The following is a 23,116-nucleotide window of genomic DNA, read 5'->3' as shown; positions in this document are numbered from 1 at the left end:
GAACTTCCCAACGATTGATCCCTTAAATAAATACATTATTCATACTAATTATGTGTGGTTTTTCTAATATGCAGAATACATACTACCTAAAACCTCAGTAGGTACATATTTATTATTCTTGTAGATAAGAGATTTTTAAGAAAAGCCACCATGATTTATGACGGTTTGGGCTTTTAAAGCTGCCACTGGAAGAGAAATAATAACACAAATAAAGGGAAACTTCAATGTTTTAGAATATATTATTACTTACGTTCAATTTAAAAATGAAACATTGTAAATAAGAACGACACAGAGATGAATACATAATATTTCACAGTTTTATTGCTAATTATAAATTATCTAAGATACTTCTCAGACAGACAAATTTTTAAAATTTACCTTTGATACTTTGACATTCAAAAACACAATGATGCAATTTAACACACACCAAAATACCGAGTCCCAATTGTCCGGTGTTAGCTGGTCTATGGCATCACCAATTAGTATATTTTGTGAGGGTAAAATCAGTGGGGAGGGGAAGTAGTCAAGGAAGAAGCAAATCTAACTTGGTGACTAAATACGGATAAAGCCATTTCAAACACAAAATAACACTAACAGACCAGTCAGACAAGCGTACAAAGAAAACATAAAAACTCCAACAGTAAATTCAAGTTTTGGACAAAGACACTACCAATACCATGCTATAAAAGCTTTCAACAGTCTAAAAATTGAAATTAAAATTGAGGAAAATAAAAATAAATTCACACACAAAATTACAAAATGGATTAAACAACAAAAAAGACAATATTACCAAAATGTCATAGCATAAAATAAAAATAAAACCTACACGTAACACACAAAACCAATATAAACACACATCACTCACAAACACACAAGATTATATATTAAATGTATTATTTTATCTTATACCGTAGATTGTATTTAGATTATATCTTCATATTATAAAATGAAGGCCTCAGCACGGGCAAGCCACCCAGTGAGGCCAACATTACTGAAAAACTTTGAAATGTAAAAAAATATTGTACCAAATAAAAAAAAAAAAAAAAAAAACAACAACGTTTCTATTCTGAATGTTGTTCTTTGGCTGGGGCGATATTGAGAGCATCTACCACTCGCGGATTTCAACCATGTGAAAATTTCGACTCCAAAACCTTCACGAAGAAGATGTGGTTTAACCCACCTTATAATCTGAAAATTATAAATACGTATATTATTTTAATATAAATTATATATAAATTACTCAGATTTCAGCTCGGTTGTGAATATGCTTATATCTACAGTAAATATGTAGATATAAGCATATTCATATTACTCTCTCTCGCAAATTATTTATTATCAGATAATATACCTAGAGGTTACAACGTATCTCTCGGCGACATACAAGGTATGCAGGTATTAAGTATTAATAAACATAGAACTACTCAATAGCATTCCCAGAAGTAAAATCAATTTAAATATGTATGTAGCTGATAACATTTATCAATGAAATTTGTGTAATGAAATGTGAAAAAAAAACACGGAAAAATCTTACTTGCTGCAACAATAAATCGCTAGCATTAAAACCATTTCATAGAACGCCACTGCAAATTGAATATACCTTCCTGCTGTTTACACATGTGCCAAAATCAGCAGGCACATATGCATGTTTGCAGTCGTGACATAAGAACTATTCACTTAATAATATACATAGAGATTCGCTAAAATATTACATATTATATAATGCTCACATCTGTTTTGGTCAAGGTCAACGTAAGGCTCTGCCACACGTATACTTCAGCGAAGAAAAGTAAAATCCGAAAATAAGGTAACGGTTTACAGCGTAGTCCATTGTGAAATTTTTCTACGCGGCGGCCTGAGTGTACGTGTGGCAGAGCCTATTCTCTCAATTTAGCTGAAGTGCCGCGCGAGATTGAGCAGGCAGGTAATCTGTTCTTATCAGTTGTACCTAAACAACAATTTTCGGTATTGACACTATTTTCTATCAGTATTCTAACAATTTTTATTAATCAAGTACGGGCATAATGCACAAACAAAAAATAGAGCACCCGTTGCATACCGTAATATCGATCCATCGACCACACAATACACAGTATCAAATATTGCCGTGAATTTATTCATGTTTTTTTTCTTTATAAGGTTCGAACATTTTTCTTACGCTTAAATAGAAAAAGGGTAAGTACATACTACGTAAGCATCCGCTGTAGTTGAGCTTAAAACAAATTCATTATTTTTCGAAAAAAAAATCGTCCAATTGGTTTTTACCTTGTGTTGGCATTACTTATTTATTTAAAAGACAAATTACTTTGTTTACATCACTTTATCTGTAAATTTTGTGAAAAAAAGTTAACAAAGTTAAAAAAAGTATCACATGTGGCAATCATTTCGTGGGTGTACATAATTATAATTAGAATGAAATAACTTTGTTTAGTTACCACTTTATTGAGAATATAACTAAATATGATTGCATGGCAACTCAGGACAGTGGCAATTCAACAAACTTTTGAACATATCGAACTATCGACCACCATAACAATTCAATGAATAAAGAAACTTAAAAAAGTGATATAAAGTCATTAAAATTGTGATTTATAAACCTAATTTTTTCATCACTTTTCAAAACTTTTTTGAATTTTGCCACTGTACTGAGTTGCCAGGTTTCCGTTTCATTCGATCGTGCCATGTTTTCCCTGGGCATTCCCTAATTCTTCATCCATTCCTTATCTGTCACATAATTTTCCGGCACTCTTTTCTTTGTTCAACGACGACTTGTATTTCGAGAGCCTGAGGTAGGCGACTCGTTACGCTATTTGCATCATGGCTTGGCCTATTTCAGCATATCACTTGCTATACACTACCAATGGGAATGTATGGCGAGCGATATGCTGAAATAAGCCAAGCCACGAAAATATAGCGCGCTTGTATCGCGGTCTGTCACAGGCTTTAACATACTTATTTCGGTTGTTGGGATGTGAGTTAGTTATACCTGCGTGAATATTTTTACGTTGGGTGAACATTAATTTGCTTTGAATTTAAGTGTCATATTCATAGTTGTAACTTATTGTGTAAATAAATATTTAATCAGACAAGCGATATCATAAACAGGCTAATGAAAAATATGTCATTATTTATTTTTCACATTTTTTAAATTTAAATTTTTTGTATGACTTTTTTCAGGATTTAGGGTAGCGCGGCATCCCCAACTTAAAAATCAAAATTGTATATATGAATGTAAATTGTATTTTCAGCAACACCGACATCAGGTAATTTTTTCAATGTTACCACTTTCGTTCACTAAAAAGTCACGGACCGCCACTATGTACCTACCGCTAGTATGTATTTTTATATTTTTAAGATGAATTATTATTTTCGAGAGGAATTTCTGGGAAGGTAAGAGGTATGAGGGTTGGGTAGGAGTCAAGGAGGTCGGTGTGTCCAGGAGTGACGAACATAAGAGTATATCCCTCCCACTCGAATATGAACCCTGGCACCCCTGCTAAAAACGAAATATCTAAATTTAAACAAAAGAAATACACTAATCAAATACAAAACGATTGATAGATACATAAGTGAGGACTGTGAAAGCAATAATCACAGCGCTATTTATTAAATTTAAAATCATTATTACATATAATATAAATAAAGTTGATCAACTCGACACTTAAAAGTGTAAAGTTGAGCAACTAAAATTGAAAGGTATAACCTGGTAATAAAAATCTTGTCTTTCAATAAAAGTTGAAAAATAAAATTGAAACTTCTGAACCGCTATTAGAGATATATTTACGTCCGTTGTGTTGCTCTCTGGCAGAGGCCCTGGCTAGATAAGCACAGTGATAAAGTCAGTATTGTAATTTTTGTGAATCCGGCGTTGCCCGGAGTTATGAATGATTTTGAGTAAAGTTTTGAGGTTGTGATTTCTAGGAAAAACATTGACTTTTCAGTAGATCTGTTCTGACGAAAAAGGTTTTACACAAGCTATAGGTTTAGGTTTTATCGGGTAGGGAGAGAAAAGATTTATTTTCTAACCTTTTACCTAAACGTACTACAAAAATACTGAAATTATGGGCCGTTCGAAATTTTGTAAATATTTTTGAAAGGGACGGACATTGACTCGTGGTAACGTCAATATAACACTTTATCTGTACTCAGTGCCGTTGAAAGCCCCTTGGTAACCTCTCTTTCGGTTCCACGCTTCGTTTATGAGAAAGAAGGGATAGTTAGAACGGAGCTACAAGCGGAATAATGAATGATATTATATAATTAAAAATAATATTTCAAATCATAAAAAGGAATTTGTTCTTTATCGAAATACACACACACACACATATATAATAATAATACTTAGAAAATAACTTATTCTATCGCCATTTTTAATATTATTTATAAAACGTATCTTGTTGCTACCAGCGCGCGTAACACAAATATTATTTTTTTATATTTAAAAACTGTGTTGCTTTATAAAGGTACGTTGTGGAAGTACAGAAAAGTTAGCTTTTGTTATGATTTTGGGAAGGTAAACTTTCATGAAACCAAAACAAAAAGTAAACTTTTAAAAGTCCTTGATTTTTCTTAAAAATATGTTTGTTGGGTTGTTACCATGTTACCTGCCTTATTCCGATCTCCACGATTCAAAAAGTCGGTCCAGCCAAGGCTAGTAGGCAGGTAGTTGCTTGATATTTGGCTGCGAGAAAAGGAGCGTTCGGTACAACGGTAAAAGCGGCGACAGATTCCGAGAAAGAGCGAGTGCGCTGCAGCGGCCCCTTTTGCTCGCGGCGCCCTCGAGGTGTTTTGTAAGGAACCCGAAGTCAGTAAGAATAGTATCTGCAAGTTTGCACGCGTGCGCAGTCGCAAAGTTAGCACTCCGCTGTTCTGCTCATTCCGTGCTGTGATTTGGAATTTGGTCGATCTTTGGCCCGAGGCTAGGCTAAAACTCGAGTGATAGCAACTTCAAGTGAAATATGTCGCCTGATCCGTGTCAGTGACTTAAAAAGGTGACAACTAGACACATATTGATTCAACTAACTCTTAATAGCATAAGTGTAAACAAGTGACTTAAGTTGGGTAAGTGATCATATTCCACGCTTTCATTGTATAATGATATCGTACTTTAATTTTACTTTTTTCGGTTGATTCATCTAGTATTGTGTTTCTTTTAGACAGTTTCTTGGCGAACGTCGCCTCTACCACTATCTGTCATTGACTATACCATTTAAATCTTTGCACGTTAGTTTTAGCTAACCGACACCCACGTGGGCCCATTTCTCACATCTATTTTTAGCCGTTAATTTTTTTGCGATCCCTGCATGTAGTGCATATTTCGTGCCGAAAATGAACAGCTGTGTCTTGCTACGCCCTCATGATCTTAGTTCTATTTAATCCAAGACCTGTTAAATACACACTATCGGCGTAGGTACACACTATCAGTGCAAGTGTTCGTCCATGTACCCCTGAGCTGCGCGCATATGGGACGCTAGGACGATTAAATGTCGCGCCAGGAGAAAGTACATTACTCCAATCTGCGCTCATATCGGTTGCTAACAATTCCAATGTTCTCTTTCGGCTATGTTGATGGAGAGCAGTTCACCCTATTCCCGGTTTCAATCGTCAAATAATGAAAGCTATTCGGGAACTTAAGTCACGTACTATTTGTAGGTTAGAAATTTAAAATCCACCTCATTAAAAATTAAGCAATATGTTATCCTATCATGATTTAACTTTTTTTTTTATTCAGTTCCCAAACTTTTAATGTATCATATTACCCGATCACCCTGATGCTACATTAGTTATTTTCGTGTCCTTTTGTAGAATAGTTCTTTAGATTATGGATGATAAAAGATTACGAATAATGATAATATTCATAGGTTATGAAATGGCTTGTTTTACTTTTGGAAAGTAACACTAATAATGTCATTTTAAAAATCAGTTGACTTGCCAAAATAAGTGACCATGACCTAGAAAAAGTAATTCCTCAATTTTCACGGTCAATGTACCTACCTAATATTTTCCCATTATGATAAAGAACTTCTACTAAGTGGGGTATGCAATATATCTGAATGTGTATTTGGTATCTAAAACTAAGAAGTTAGTTACTAATATTGTCTGCAAAGAAATCAGCATTTTTGTGCCCTTTTGAATTTTCATGAATAATATTTTATTGTGGTTTAGATATTTTTGAAAATTTTGTTGTGTCCTTAGAGGTTACTTTCAACTACCTCGATGCTTATTCTATTCAGTTTGCTCCAGTATTTACCCAGCCTAGTTATTTGCTTCATCATGCTTATCTAACTGAGGGTGATAAATTTAAAATCATGAACAGACAAAAATGAAGGTTTTAAAAAGAGTTAGTTTTGTAGAGATTCCAAATATCTGTAATTTTTTTCACTAAACACTTTGACCTCATGATTATCTTTTGCTCCATTTTCAGAAAAGAAAGCAAACATATTTATCATTTTAAAAGAGCTTCCAAATATAGATTGCTCGAGGAACAAAACTGGCTGTGGATTTCTATAAAGTTGTGAACTCAAGAATGAAAGACTAATAACGGAAACAATCCTATAAGTAACAAGACTGAAGAAACAAGAAGCACAAAACAAATAAGCAAATTATATAAATATCACAAATATATATATTTAGAAAAACTCCAATCATGGATCTTCTACCGCAACAAAAAAGTACAACTGGTAAGTTTTAGTTGCATATTAACATTAATTTTTAAAATATGTACTAACCAATTTCTCAAGTTCCTTGTACCCTTAAAAGAAATTGCTTGTCTCTTTCATTTTTTAACTTTTATTTTTAAAATTGTTAGTGGTATTATAGACAGCCCTGATTTTCTTAGCATATACCTACTAGAAATACTTAATTTCTGTAACAAATTTTTCTTTTAAAAATGTACCACTAAACTATTATGTATCACGTGTTTGTAAAAGCCCGTACGGGCATACAACGTAAATTAATAAATATATTTATTATTGACAAATCAGCCACCTGAGTTCTATAGAATGCTTCCCGTGTTGTTCCCAGCCATCTTTAGCAAAAAGGGTCTTAGCTTGAATATGTGCTGTTCAGATTTTGTATCGAATCTAACTTGAATAAGCAGTATAATTATTAATTTTTTAAAGTCAATATCCGTCTTAATTAGTACTATAATTGTAGTACTAATTAAGTTTGTTACTAAAAGTGCTTTGTGCTCATGTAAATCATCAAATTTACTATACAGTTATTAGTTCCTTATATTTTACTCCCTATTATAGTACGTTGCGCTCCTGTAAATCATAAAATTTACTATACAGTTATTAGTTCCTTATATTTTACTCACTATTATAGTGCATTGCGCTCCTGTAAATCATCAAATTTACTATACAGTTATTAGTTCCTTATATTTTACTCCCTTTTATTGGAACTTCTAACCAATCTTAGCATCAATAATCAACAAAATTACTTTCACTTGCAAATTATGTGATGTGAATTTTTTTATAATTACGTTATCAGTATCTTAATAAACTTATACTGGTTTCATGATTGGGCTATAATATTTTATCAAGAACATTAGTTATAAAATGAACAATGCTAAAACCTATTATATTTTAAGAATATTTTAATACTTCAGAGGCATTCATAGTATTTGCTCATTAAGTTAGTTAATGATATAAGTTTTATCTTGTGAACACCAGGGTGTTCACTTGTTCTGCATTATCTAAACTTCCCTCCAATGATTTTTTTAATGATTTCCAGATTGCGAAAAGATCGAAGAGATCGCTAGCAGCGTTGGTCAGATTGACCTTAATTCAAACGAGAATACAGAGATCATCTCTAATGGCAATGGGGAAAAGCAAGAGTCGGCCGATGTGCCTACTGAGAATGACAAACCTAAGGAAGAAGAGAAGCCTGTACGAAAATACTCCTACTCTAATGGTAAGTTGAACTTTTTCTTTACAAGATTTAATTTTCCACAGGTCATTTCTATTTGTAATGCATACTGGTCCAGAGTTGATCATTCCTATTTGTAATACGTACTGGTCCAGGGTTGATCATTCCTATTTGTAATACGTACTGGTCCAGGGTTGATCATTCCTATTTGTAATACGTACTGGTCCAGGGTTGATCATAATTGATCCAATCACTTTGGTCCGATCATGAACCACCTATGATTGATCAAATCACTCAATCAGGCGTGGTGACCGTAGCGACCACTAGAGATTGTAATGCCAGTCTAGCCAGGACCTGCAAGCTGTTTATATACAGTCGTCTCGATCCTCGATTGCCAAACAATTAGAGATGGTTGATATCTGAAATAGGCTGTCGTTTCAGTTACCAGAGACCGATGTGGAACCGTTTCTTTTTCCATTTATTTTTGGGAAGGTTATCAACCCAGGTTATGAAAAATTATCAATCGATAAACGACTAATTCATATTATATTCATAGCCATTCCAAAGTGATGATCCTAATTCTTTGATAGGAATTGCCGACTGATACACATTTGAAGCTAAATGCGATCTGATTGGAATTAAGTAACCTTACCAACCATGAACCATATCAAAATATTGAGATTTGAGTGTTACAAGTATCCACATTTTGTAGAGGACTAAATATTCTCAATGTGCACATTTTTATGATTCCAGATCAATGGTCGCCTCAAAATATTGATGGAAAGAAGTGTTATGACATATCGTTCCTAATGCAATTTAGGGATGATCCTAATGCCTTGAAAAAACCGGAAAACATCAAAATGCCGGAGTTGTTTGCCGACATCCCCCACAAGGTAAGACATATTCATAAATATGAAAAGAAGTTGGTTGTCATCTGTTGAATTTGTAATATTATTTGATTGGATTTTGTTGTATCTCCAGGTACAACAAGGATCTGATGGATCCCGCGCACTTCCAGGAATGATGAAGCAAAACGATTTACTCCCTGGATTCGCCCGCGGATCTCGCGGTCCCCCACCAAACAGAAGATCACAGCAAGGTAAAACCATCAACCAACATGTCGTATCAAGCATTGCCACAGTACCGTATTGTTACTATCTATATTATAGCTTAGACTTGTATCTGCAATGTGTTGGATGTTGGTGACTAATTCGACTGACCCTGACCTCATCCTCGATAATTACCATCTTTATATGTCACTTTTCCCCTCAAATTCTCTTTTCATAGTGAGATTTTGAATCTGTACATGAAGCATTAATTAATTGGTGTTTTGCCAGGAATGGGAAGAAATAACAATAATTCTTCCATAGGGAACAACAGAGGCGTTATTCACGTCAGCCTTTCCCTGAAGTCCGATGTCAAGCTCAATGAGACACAGAACGCCTGGAAGCCGCACCGCTCTGTGAAGACGGCCAATAGTGAAGAGCAGTACGAAATAGACTCTCAGGTATGTTGTGAAATTTTCATTTTGGGAAATTTATCGCTTATCGAGATATCACCCATAACATCAAGGGGTAATTAATACAAGTAACTAACTCGGAAAACAGCCTTTACACACAAAACCATAACTTTATTTGCTTGCCTATTTATGCTACAAATACTTAGTACCTGTGTGACATACTTGGGTGATGAAATAAAGTTATGGTTTTGTGCATAACTTGAAAACGCTCGTTTCAGAGATACCTAGTTGTAGTAATTACCCCGCCATATAAACCTTGAAGTTGTACTGTTTTGCTCACTGAAGTCATTGGTTGATCCTAAACTAATTGCTAAACTTTCTGTATTCATATATATATATATTTTTTTTTGTTCCAGGATCTGTATAAGAAATTCAGAGGAATTTTGAATAAATTGACCCCACAAAACTTTGATAAACTTATATCACAAGTCAGATTAATGAACATCAATAGTTCCGAAAGGTTATGCGGTGTGATTGATTTGGTATTCGAAAAAGCATTGGATGAACCTAATTTCTCTACCACATACGCACTCATGTGTAAAGAATTGGAACAGATCAAGGTAAATTTTATTTTACTCGCGGGATTAACAAAGTAACCCCAATATGTACTACAATTCATCTGATAATGCCTAATTCTTAACATTATACTCACAATTTGAAAGATGTGTTGAATTATCAATTGATGAGTTATCCGGTCACTGCTACTTTTGTATCATTAATTTTATGTTTATCTTGAAAATGTTATTACTTGTAGGTGAAGGCGCCACCCACTGGAGATTCTACTGAGGAGACTTATGTCGTGTTCCGGAAACTAATTGTGACAAGGTGCCAAAAGGAGTTTGAAAAGGCGGATACGATTGATCAGGAAAAGCAAAAGGAATTCAATGAATGTACTGATCCTGTAAGTAACTGACACATTTTTTTTTAATATTAATCTGTTAATCTGCGTTTGAGTTGATATGTAATTTGTATGTGCAATTGAATTCCATTGAACAATACTTCTTATCACATCAACAAAGTTATCATTAATCAGTCATATCGGTTGCTTTAATAGTAGAAAAGAATTCCCCTTTATTTGGTTTTCTTTACTTGAGAAGCATAATGGGGCTGAAACACTTGTGATATATTCTCATGGTTTGCCCTACTTCAGTGGGCGAATGATATGCTGTAATAGGCCAAACCATGAGAGTATAGCGTGGTCTGTCATAGACATAAATGTAAATTAAACACTTTTATTTTGAATATCAACATAATTATATATATTTGATATGCATATATTTGAATTGTAATTATTTAGTTCAAAACATTGACCTAGTTATTAAAGATTTTAAAAAGGATGATGCATATTTATATCACTTATTTTCAATCATTCTTCTTTTACTATATGCTCTGAATACACATTTTATGTCTATGCCATTATGAGGGCAGCGGCCCAAATTAATGAATAGAATTATTATTGCTGTTATTTTGTTTATTGAACTTATTATAAAGTATGACATTGTTTAAATAAATTGCAAAGAATTAGCATAGCGGGACCAATAGTTAAATAATAAAGATAATCTCCATAACTCCTGTAACTCTCATTTAATTATGACGAGTAGTGACCTGAAAATTTCGTGATGTTTTTGGTGAAATCCGCATTATAATTTTTCCGAATATTATGTTTACTTTTTTTTCAAAATTGAAAATTGAATTGGTAGTACAACAGCATTGTCAACATAAAGTTCAATTTTATAACCATAGAAAACCATTTATAATATTGCTTTCTTATTTTAAAATAGCAGAAACATGTGAAAAATTTCACAATTTACAAAATTACATAAAAATCGCATTTTTTAACAAAAAATCTCCATCAAAAGTTTATTCTTAGATTTTATCGTTTCATTTTTCTTCTATTTTGATGAAATTAATTTTAAATAAAGATCGCCACTGAGGCTCTCTAGCAGTCTAGGTGCGGCCGATAGAGGCTACAGGAGTAATATGTTGGTCTGCAGAGATGTGCTTTATTTCAAATAAATCCATTTCAAATGGAAATGCAAAATGGGTATTTTCCATTTTGCATTTTAAATGCTTTTCTAAAAACCATTTTGCATTTTAAATGCTTTTCTCAATGCATTTTCCATTTTAAATGCTTTTTTGCAACATACTTCCTACTATCTCCACTCATCTTTTTTTCATAAATATCAGTCGGTCCTCAACCTCGCTATGAGAGATAATTTACATTTGTCAAGTTGCTCCCTGGTAGGAGCCCTGGCAATTGAGTGATACCATTACAAAAAATACTGAATCAAAAACTGAACATGGGACCATGACGCTGTAATATTAAATGTTAGATAGCAGTTTCTATGTTTTTACGTTGGCAACATTAGTCCTGCGCAAATTTTTTGTGGTTTCATAATCTGTAGTCGTGGTGTTTTTGGATTTACCATCATGTAATATGTTTGTTCTACATTGATGTCCATTATTAAATGACAAAATTGTTTAAAAATTCTATAATTATTTTAATTGTTTGACCTAAGAAACCATTTTGCATTTTCAATGCATTTTGAAAATAGGTATTTTGCATTTTGCATTTTAAATGCTTTTCTAAAAACCATTTTGCATTTTCAAATGGAAAAATTTTGACCCATTTCCATTTTGCATTTCAAATGGTTTTGGGTACCCATTTTGCACATCTCTGTTGGTCTGTAGATTGTTGTTGCTGCGTTACTGTTAAGAGAACAAAAACAACCATTGTTAAGTGTTACAAGATTGCGGGTTCTTTAAACGAATAGCATTTTAAAGCATAATGTGGCGCAGGGCTTAACTAACACATGCATTTATGTAATGACATCTATTTGAATTTTCATTTGTTTTCTATTTTCGATTTTATTTTTGGTAATTTCTTTATTCTGCAAATCATATTATTTTTAATGTTGTTGACTAAAAAACAGAAATAACTTGTACTTGTAATAGAAAATAGCAAAATGTATTTATAACTGCATTCCAACTTGTTGCAAAAATAATATTGTTTTGGTCTGTCTCACATTTTTCTGTGTGTTTAGTTTAGATGATGGAGGTACTATATTTAATGCAATTTTAATTAGAAATAATCAAATCCGCTTCCAGTGTTACATCATTTCTTATATGTTATAATATGTTTTATCAGATTAGGATTTTAATTTTTAATTATGTTCAACACAGTGCCATACTCTTACCAAACATTTAATTTTATTAATCAACTGACACATTGAAAGGTCAGTATTGAAAATTCCTTAAAAGAGTATGTTTTTCAAAAAATCAAAAAGATATTATATGAACATAAGCATTATTATTATTTTTGTTGCGTTATATTTTATGAGCTCGCTGTCTATATTGTTTTATTGGCATCAAATTTTTGTCGGATACTAAATAATATTGTACATTACATTTTAACATTACTTTAATAACTCTTTCAAGGGACCAAAAAAAAGAACCTCAAATGGGAAATCTTTGAATGTATGATAAATTATGCAGTATTTTTTGATTTAAACTTTTCAAGGGATCAAAAAACAAAACTTATGTGGGAACCTTGGAAGTCTGTTCCACTGTAATTAGTCAATTCCTTGAAGTGGTTATTGATGAACGATTCCATGATAATAAATACCTCTTAATACGCCCAAAACATTATCTACTAATTATAGTAGTTTCCTATAAATTTTTCTATTTTTTTTCTAGGAAAAGAAAAAGGAACTGCTAATGAATCTTGCTGAGGAAGAACGTAAAGTTAGGATGCGTTCCGTGGGCAATGTGCGTTTCATAGGCAAGTACATGTTGCATTTTTCTAACTTAAGAAATTGTTTTAAAATATTGAAAATCATGTAACTCATGTTTATTGTAGTGAACTTAAAATGTCATGCGTAATAAAACATTTTCTTGCTGCTTTTATCCAATGTGTATTTTGTTAAAAAACACAAAGCGATTACCTATGTGAGAGATGAATATCTCTTGAAATGCGTTCGTTGCTGTACATTGATTTTTTTGTGGCCTTTGAATCAAAATTGATTGTTCATGTTTTTTTCCAGGAGAACTATTCAAGCAAAATCTGATAACTGCGAAGATCATGGTGTACTGCATTACACACTTGCTGTCGAAGGTAGAAGAAGAAACCCTCGAATGTTTATGCAAACTCCTCACCACTATTGGTAAAAATCTGGAGAAAGTCGGTAACATAAATCTGGAGCCATATTTCACAACAATGCAAAAGATTGTTGACATTAAAGATGGAAAGAAAGTGAGCAGTCGAGTCAGGTATGTTAAGGCCATTAAACTTTATGCATGAGGAATATATCCGTCATACACTTCCATATAGTCATAATAGACACGTAATATACTATATATAACACGTGGGCTTGGCCTAGAATATATATTTCTTTATCCGCTAGTCAGATCCGTATGTTGTAATTTATCTTTCCCCCTCTCCCGCCATTCCGAACCCCTTCCCCATCAGTCTTGAGTGTTGCTTACGTATATGTTATACATGCCTACTAATATACACATTATATTTGCCATGTGTATTCAAATGAATATATAATGCTATCACATGCTTCATATTATTCCTTTAAAAGTAGTCCACTTCTTCCCATGAAGACAAGATTTTTCATAATCAGCCAAATAAATTCATTGTACAAATTATCTAAATATTTGTGGAAAATCTAATGATCATTCAATGACTGTTGATTCGAAAGAGCTAACTATATTTTTATTTATGTTTTTAGATTTATGCTGCAGGATGTTATTGAACTCCGAATGAAGAACTGGGTGCCTCGAGCCATTGTGGTGCAATCAAACCCTAAGACAATGGATCAAATTCAAAATGAGATGGAATTAGAGCAGGTAATAATTTTTTTGTTTGACAATATCTAAAATGATTAATTTATGCAATCAAACTGTAAATGGTAATATCTGCAACGCTGCTTTTGATTATTATAGGACAATCACTGTTCACTATAGGACAATCAAGTGATTCTGCATTAATTTTTAATTATTTGGTAATCTTCCTTATGTCTCAAGTTTATACTTTCTTATGCATGTGAGTTAATCTTAAGATTTTTTTTATACTACAATTTTTTGTTGAAAATATAATCTGAGGGGAGAATAAACAGCTGGTGTTACGTTATCCAAGTGGTAGTGCTACTGTGGGTGTTATTTATAATATTATGTTTAGTACATAAGCCTTTATTTTAAAGTCAAAGTAACCAAATGCCTCTCTGACTTTGACCTAAATTTAAATTCAGAGTTCCATTACTAGTAAAGTGATCTCGGCCGAATTTACTCACTGGTAAAGTTAAAAATATTTTTCTGAAATTTGGAGTTAGAAAATATACTCTACAAAGCCGATTTTGACTTCAATGAAACCAATACAACAGGGGCATAACTGAATGCATGAATTTTTGGCATTGAAAATAAAATATGTAAGGATTGACAATTCTAAAAAAGACCTAACAATGCCTTTTTCCCTGGAACCCACATCGAGTATCATGGACCAGAAAACAAAAAATTTCATCGCAAATGTATACTTGTAGAGTTGTACAAAAGCGTAATCTAAAATTTTATAATATTTAAAACTATTTTTTGTTTCTGTAACGTTGCTGAAATGTACTCAAGTGGGGGAGTAGGTAGTACCCAAAATTACTATCCTCCTTATATTAGCTTAAATACTTGACAGATCATTTTAGTATTTTACGTATTTCTGCGCAAATACATAAGCTAACATTAATAATTGACTGAATAATTGGGATTTCTATTGTTTAAAAGCCCATAAGAGAGAAAAATTCATGGGATCGTCGGAAGCCCCACTTGGTTACCGACAGTTTTGTTTGACATCTTTGTCTGTTTGAGAGTCAGTGAAAACAAATTCACAATTTTTGGTAATTCCATGAAGAACTTCTAAATTGGATACTAGAGTAACTGCTAAAAATGTTAGTAGGATGAGTTTATATATCACACTCATTCTAAGGCTTTTGTCTTAATTAATTCTTGGTTTAGTGTCGAGGTTTCCTATATATAAGTGTAGAATTATACTAACTAATGTTTATTTGTTTCCAGTTGTCAAACTATGGTTCTCAGTCAAACACTCCTCGCAGGGACGACCGGCGGGACGATAGGCGCGATGATAGGCGCGATGACCGTCCCAACAACATGAACAAGAGGGGAGGGTCTAAGAGCGCCATTGAAGACGGCTGGTCGCATACCCCCTCCAGAAACGCAAGAGTCAAGCCAGTGCCCTACTCAGTGGATTCTGGAAAGCTCAGCAAGTTGAACACCTCCGTAAGTTTGAAAACTCCGTAAACTGTTTTTAACTGTAACTCTGACTGTAAAGCTGTCCGAAATGTTGGCTACGAAAGTGTCAAGTGTCCTTGTCTTAACAAAGATTAACCAACCGATTATCCAACTTACGCAATGTAGGCGATGCTAAGTTTCCACCCCATGTGTACACTTACGTATATTACATAAGCATTTCAAATTCTGATCACAGACACGATTCACTTGGAAGATGCAAATGTATTATTCGGCTTAGTCGCGTCTCAATGGATGTCTCTAGAAGTGTGTATGGAAGGGGTGTCATCGGCGGCCACCCCCTCCACCTTTTACACATCCAACCTCTATCTGAACAGCACAGATCGGCTTTGCATGATTGCGTAGGATTGAACTATTTTCATAAAAAAATGTAGGTACGAATTGTAAGTTGTCTGGGAGGTGGATTCTTCTTCTTTAGTGTTCATAGCGATCGCTACTTACACTTTGCTCTGGTTTATGCCAAAGCTATCATGAGGGGAGTGGTATGTTCCTTGGCTAAGGATAAATAATGTGAATCCGCCTTCAGATGTCTCAATGTGTTACGAATGTTGCGTACTTAGACCCAGTGTGTCCCCTACCTTAAAACATTTAGCAGATTGACTACTCCTGTATTTGAATTAAATCATCATAAATTTAAATAAATAGGTCTAATACATTTGCAAGGATGATTACTTACCCATGGATAATCTGCAAAGATAATTTTAAAAGTGGTTGTTGCTACATAATATATATTATAATGAATGGATTATTTATCACTAAAGATATTTTGAACACATAAAAAATATTTTTTTTAAACACCCGTTAAAAGATTTTTTGCTAAGATTGGCTTCATGATTCATTTTTGTGTTTTAATATTCATAATGTAATGGATTGAATCTTCACTAATTATTACAAAACCATCCCAGTCCCCGAGGTCCCCGACATTGTCCCCGGGCTTTTCGAAATCAGATGTATATATTTTAAATAAAAAAGTAAAATTTATATTAACTATGTAAAATAACGAAATTATTGGTGAGATCCAGGTTTTACTGCAAATTTATTTGCATTTTTTTTCTTCATTTTTTGTTGATATTGTTTTAATGATAAGTCAATGACTTGATGATTGTAGACCCCGATCACCCAGACTTCTCTGCAGCCCCCCACTTACATGTCCTGGGGCAGGGGAGCGGCCACCGCCAAGGGCCCATCCAGCACCAACTCCAACAACTCTCCGGCTCGCAAGAACACCACCGAGTCCTTCAACGTGTACAATGCCCTCAGGGACGCCACTGGCGATGAGGCCCCTTCACAAAACGGACCCGGTAAGAAAATATCTGATCATTCTGACGCATTGAACCAAACAAATAACTACAATGAAAAACATAATAAAACAATTGTTGATTCTGAATATATATTTGATCGCCATTAAAATGTCGATCAGCGGCATTTTGAATTATTTGCTTTTGAATAGACTTCGTTAATTTGAGTCTCAGCGCATTTCATCTTTTGAATGATTTGTGTTTAGCTGCCATTGTACTTGACAGTTAATCATAATTTTATCAGAAGCTGACACTGACCAAGAATCAGCATCTAACGAGGCCATTTAAATGCAAAAAAATCACACGGGAATGATGGTTTGAAACAACCCAACCTTAATTTTCTTGTTGATATGTAGTAATGAATATATAATAATGAAAAACTAATTAATCAATTTAATAAATCAATTAAATATTATTAATAACATCTGTCTATTAAAAAGTTTGTTATTGTTACAAATTGTCTTTGTATCGTTTTAATTAGTTTAAATAATTTATAATGATTAAAATAATATTTTCTTTTATTAGACACATTATGTTTAGGGAAATGAATTATTTTCTCTTGAATAATTATAATATATTTTCTTTCAGGTACTTATCGATCAAAGGGAGCATCAATTGAAAGGTCTACTTTCAAGAACAACTTTGAACGTAAGTACTCGTGCATTGCTATATTTTCTTCTCATTCCAGTTTTATGTGAAGTGCGTTGAAATAATGCTATCCCAATTCAACCAGCTATTTAATTCTTTAGAAAACCCTAACTGTCATTAACTTTAAATTAATTTAATTAATTTAATTATTTTAATATTTTCACAGAAGACAATAATAAGAGCGCTTCTCTGGCCAGTACACTAGAGGCATTCGGAGATGATATTCCACGGAAGGTTCAGGCTATGATGGACCAGTCTCAGAACGACAAGGCTTATGGAATCCTAGATAAGATTCAACGCAACTTCTTGAAAGACAATGTGTCCATTGTCACTGTTGTGAAAGAGGTTACACTGTGGGGACTGCAATTGTGAGTATTTCATTATGTTTATTAGAATTGTTAGTTTCTCTAAAAATAAAATTTTACTCTCAATTTAGAGCTACAGTCAAGTTGCAAAATTAATTTTACTGTTGTCGTTTTTTACAGTAACAAGGTCAAGAACATGCAGACCATTGGAGAGGTAACTGGCAGACTCGTGGACGACTCAGCACTGACAACTGAACAGTTCTTGGACGCCTTCAAGCAAGTCATGGACACATCCATTGACCTATTTTTGGATGGGGATGAAACCACATGGGAAATGCTGGCCAATTTCGTATGGGCCCATATGATGAAGAATGTAAGTGTTACATTAAGTTACCTATCATTCAATAACATCACACTGTATTTACACATAAATTATTTCTATTTTGTATTAGAAGGCAAGGTGAGCACTTCCTTCACATGAATGCATATTTGTTGAAATCTACATAATATATACACTATTTAATTACACTATTTAATTATACATCATCGTCCCAGATGTGACCGTTTCCTTTTCTGATTTTTCTGTTTCAGATTTTCGTTTAGAAATCACTAATATTGTCTTCAATATTTAAACTTGTATTTGTTTCTGAAGCTCTAAATTAAAGCTCTCTAATGCCAACACAAGGAATTTAATATTTATTAAATTTAATATATTTCCAGGCGCTAACCTTGAACCAAATACACACCGCTGTAGCCAAAGTGATTGAAGTAGGAAAAGGATACGAATTTTTACTAGCCTTCTTCCAACTAAAGGCAAAGGAGCAAGAAAATAAAGTGAACTCATTGTGGGTAAACGGAAAAATGAAGCTCACTGACTGGTTCAATGAAAGTCGGGTGAGTGATTCTTACTTCTTATCAACGAGCCCCCCACAATTAATGCCTTAACTTCGAAGTAACACAGATTTTCATTTTCTTTAGAATCATATAAAAGCCTTTTATCGAGTAAACATCAAATGGTATTAATATTCTGTCCTTTTCAGGTTGAAGAATTCATGACTGTCCTGCCTCTGGACTGCTTTGGACATCAACTGATTACAAATCCTGAAACTGTTGTAACTCAACTATTAGCTCAAATGAAGAACAAAACGCCATTGGCGACTGTCGAAACATGGATTAAGGTAAATTAATTTATGTCTTAAAATGGCATCTCCGTAGTGCCGATTCAAATTCTTAATCAAATATTGACACTAGTATAACACTGAAACAAATTATTACCTTGATGCCAACAATTATAGACGCACCTTTTGTCATTTATTATCTTCCTAACGAGGGGCATAAAACCAAAACTGCCACTAATCCACAAATGCAAAATGTTCAGCATTAAAAAAAAACCATTAGCATATATTTATTTATTAATTTTTTTTTCGGGAAATCGACAGTTTAAATTTATTTCAGTTTGTACATAAGTATTATATAGCCAAAATAAACCAGTTATGGATTTTCTCGTTGTGATTTTACCTCTACTGAGACAGCATAATAAAGGATAAGTAAATTAAATTTGTAAGAAAGGATTATGAATTCAAAAATTTATACAAAACGAAAGATTATATAAAACGAAAAATTAAAAAACAAAACATTTATAGCCATGGAGCTAGGTTGTAGATATAAATCAAATCATAATAGAAATATAAACAATAGAGACCTAACATTATTCAAAAACCATCAGAGAAATATTCTTTTATGGACCTCTTGTATTTAGTAAGTTCGCAACTGAAAATATCCACCTTGGATAATACGCTATTGTAATATTGCAAAGTTGGGTGTGTTTTTTTTTAGATAAGATAAGTGGATAGATTTAAAAAATATATATATTTTGAATAATGGTGGTTTTTTCAGTTCAACTCAGCTTAGTGGCGTTTTTAAAACTGAACTTTTGTTAGGTTGGTGGTACAGAACTTCAGCATCTGGCGGCTTTATGACTTAACCTGTGTATCATGCCTAACCATATCTCTCCTCTAAAAAGTCAGTTGTCACAGACATCAGAGTCATCAGTGTTGACATTTTATCAAAGTATTTAAAAAAAATAATTATTGAAAAATGTAACAATGTGTCTTTTTGTTATTTAACAGAATAAGATTGGGGAAGCAGTGAAGAGTGGATGGTTTGTTAGGGCTTTGACAGAAGCTGTGTACACGTACACTCTGTGTCCTTTGGAGGACGTTAAGCCTAGATTTGATAATGAAGCTCAGCAGCGTCTCAATGCTTACTACCCATTATTAATTGTCACCATTGGAAACAAGGATGTGGCCTTGGAAGTGGAATGTCTCTTTGCCATTCAGCGCCTCATGATTAAGTTTGAGCACCCATTAGGTATGTTGTTGTCATTTTGTAATATTATTGATTTTTCCTTTTAGAACACAATTGTGACATCTAGTTTGTGTTTATTTTTTACAATATAATGTGTATGTGATTTTTGGGTTAGATTAATTTTTGGGAGATGAATTCAATATTCAAAGTAACGAGTCGTTCAGGAACGTTACCTCTTTTTGATGAGCCGTATTCGTACAAACTCCCGGTAAGTTGTACCACGGCTCATTTCAACGGTTACTCTTTTTTATCAGGAGATATTTAAAAAAAATAACTCCATTAAAAGTATTCTCATTGCGCTCTGAGCTCATGGCTCCCGTTCAATTGAGTCGACTCTTTGAGCTGGCTCCCGCTGAGTTATTAATTGATTAAAATGAGTCAATTTTTTCAATAAAATAATTATGTAATTTTCATTAATTTACAGGATTGACGGTACAATTGTTTGACCATCTTTGGGATTCTGCAGAAGTAATTTCTATCGAGGGATTCTTTAAATGGGAAACAAACAACGACGTTGCTGAACAAGAAGGAAAAGGTTTGTTTGTTTTTTCTTTCGCTCTTTGCCTTAAGAAATCTTTTTGGCCAGTGAACATATTTCTTTTGAACAATTTTTGATAACTGGTGTGATTTATTGCATTATCAGCAAGCACCTGATGACCAATTAATGGCGATTTTCAAGGAGACCGGAACTAGGAATTAATAGTCTTTTTTCTCACTTTCTAGGTGTCATGCTAATGAGTTTAACTTCGTTTTACACCGCATTGAAATCATATGATGAATCTTCTGACGACACGGCTTCCATAGCAGATGACTCCACATAAATTTTTACGAAAAAAGAGACTATAAAGTACATAATCGTGAAACACCCTGGTGCATTATTGAATGAAATGTGAACGTTAATGTGTTTGGTGTATATATATACAAAATATTATTTTTGCTCTATATTGTATCAGAATCTTTTCTTTGCAGTAATTTTTTATTTTCCATAATTAGCTAAATTGACAGTGCATAATTTTTTAAGTGTTTTGTACCAGTGTAATATATACTTATTTCGGTATTCGATGGCAATAATATGTGAAAAATGTAACGTTTTATGTTAATTGTTGTGAGCTTCAGTGTTGCCTTAATATTACATTGTCCTCTTTCCATGGGCATGGGTTGCCTTTTTACTAGTGGCATTACTGAGTTTTCTAATTTTTTACCCATTAACTAATTTTTTAAAATAACTGCTCTATTGACTTAAAATTATTGAAATATTATGTTACGTTAAGAATATATTATTACATAGTGCAATGTATTGAGAAGTGGACCCCAGGGCTCACTTTGAAGTCTGCAATAGATGTTTCAACTCACTCATTCAACTCACTCATTCAACTCACTCATTCAACATTGATAACAGAAATTATGCGAGATGCAAACGTGGCGACTGTCACCATTTTACGATCAAACTGCATTCACTATCAAAACAGCGTAGCTAATGAAAGTTATGAGTTTGGTGTGTAGGCAGAAACAATAGCGGGGCGCCGCTGTACGTAGATATTGGTGAATGATGTTGGCGATACTTTTGTGCCCATAGTTTCACACATTAATGGTTTATGGTCCATCTCCCTTGTTTCTATTATCTATGATTACAGATCGTCTATGTAATTTCAATACCGTGTACGAGACAATAATTTAAAAAAAAAAAATTTGGCGCTTTCAGTTGAGCACAAGCTGCATTGTATGGTGCTTTCAAATATTGAAATTGACCAATAGACTGCTTGTACTCAGTTAAAGTCAATAATACGAATAAACCATCTACAGTAAGTAAGAGAGGAAGAACATGTATATCCCTAGATAGTTTCTGTCCCTCTTTTCTGTCTTTTACAAATGGTTGTTCTACGGTATTGGACTTACACCGATGATATATTTATATGATAGTTATAAAGATAATTATTAAATATAATATATGATAGTTATAAGATGTATGAAATGAATTATTTTTTAATTTTGATTTGTTATTTCTAAACAACATTATAAGCGTACGGAATTATAACTTTCCATCAATAATAATGTAGTATAGTTCCTATAAACTGAACAATCAAAAACTTAGTCGGTTCATTTTAACGAATTTGAATTAAAATTATTAACATTTAAACTTGAGAGTTTGACATTACCTTTTAATTCAGATTGTTAATTGAATGTTTTATTATTTCTACCTTTCAAATTGTATAATATGGATTTGCAATTTTATTGTTTTGTTCCTCGCTTACTTCATAGAACTCTCTACTTTTAAGTTTCTATAAATTTTTTTTTTCCAATGGTTAATTCTTAAAGTTATAGTGATTTATAGTGGGTTCGGATTACAGAGACTATACTGCATATGTATATTATTTTCATACGTATATGTTATATTTGTTAATGTTTATATAACAATATTGTCATGTAGTTATAAGTGCCTGTTGTATTATAATATTGTCTTGTGGAGTGATTTATTTTTATACCATTCAAATTTTTGAATGCAAATAATGAGTAGGACTCAGATTTACCTTTCCAGAATCAGCTCTAAGGTAAAAATGCTTATTTATAAATCTAAAAAAAGTTTAATAAAACATTTATTTTATATAAGTATATTGTGTTTGAGAATGACTAAATTATACCATCTCAATTTACTAAGCATAACTTAAGTGAAAACTAAATGCATTAGAAAAGTCTTTAGCTCAAACACAGTGTATATATGTACTAATCAAAATGTATCTTTTTCATTATTTAAAAATCAATTTTTTACTGCAATTTTCTTACTCAATTCAAACAAA

At 33.0% G+C, this 23,116-nt stretch overlaps 1 protein-coding gene across 5 annotated transcripts; it reads left to right on the top strand.

Moving 5' to 3' along the window:
• The first annotated feature begins 4,851 nt into the window (after nucleotides 1-4,851).
• Nucleotides 4,852-21,637, top strand: LOC149412206 (eukaryotic translation initiation factor 4 gamma 3-like). Of its 5 annotated transcripts, none has more exons than XM_089645763.1 (21): nucleotides 4,852-4,988; nucleotides 6,422-6,677; nucleotides 7,732-7,911; nucleotides 8,620-8,759; nucleotides 8,848-8,965; nucleotides 9,204-9,373; nucleotides 9,742-9,945; nucleotides 10,140-10,286; nucleotides 13,082-13,166; nucleotides 13,429-13,654; nucleotides 14,122-14,239; nucleotides 15,452-15,673; nucleotides 16,812-17,004; nucleotides 17,590-17,649; nucleotides 17,816-18,017; nucleotides 18,135-18,327; nucleotides 18,675-18,848; nucleotides 18,995-19,132; nucleotides 20,084-20,324; nucleotides 20,746-20,856; nucleotides 21,045-21,637. In XM_089645763.1, the coding sequence occupies exons 2-21, from the start codon at nucleotides 6,644-6,646 to the stop codon at nucleotides 21,140-21,142; spliced, it is 3,054 nt and encodes a 1,017-aa protein (XP_089501889.1). In that variant the 5' UTR covers nucleotides 4,852-4,988; nucleotides 6,422-6,643; the 3' UTR covers nucleotides 21,143-21,637. The 5 variants fall into 5 exon arrangements, with proteins under 5 accessions (XP_089501889.1, XP_089501893.1, XP_089501888.1 ...); XM_089645767.1 differs by having other exon boundaries at nucleotides 4,861-5,058; nucleotides 9,237-9,373; XM_089645762.1 differs by having other exon boundaries at nucleotides 4,861-5,058.
• The last annotated feature ends 1,479 nt before the right edge of the window (nucleotides 21,638-23,116 follow it).

Source organism: Hesperophylax consimilis, chromosome 23, assembly GCF_061612785.1.
Source record: "Hesperophylax consimilis isolate HC1 chromosome 23, BYU_Hcon_1.0, whole genome shotgun sequence".
In the NCBI taxonomy this organism is placed as follows: domain Eukaryota; kingdom Metazoa; phylum Arthropoda; class Insecta; order Trichoptera; family Limnephilidae; genus Hesperophylax; species Hesperophylax consimilis.
The sequence above is the reverse complement of the archived record's forward strand: the minus strand, read 5'-3'. Positions and strand labels throughout refer to the sequence as shown.

Coding starts and splice junctions, on each gene's coding strand:
- LOC149412206 (XM_089645763.1), top strand. CDS start 6,644: ATGGATCTTCTACCGCAACAAAAAAGTACAACTG. Junction 9,374..9,741: donor AGTACGAAATAGACTCTCAG/GTATGTTGTGAA, acceptor TTTTTGTTCCAG/GATCTGTATAAGAAATTCAG. Junction 17,005..17,589: donor CCCTTCACAAAACGGACCCG/GTAAGAAAATAT, acceptor ATTTTCTTTCAG/GTACTTATCGATCAAAGGGA.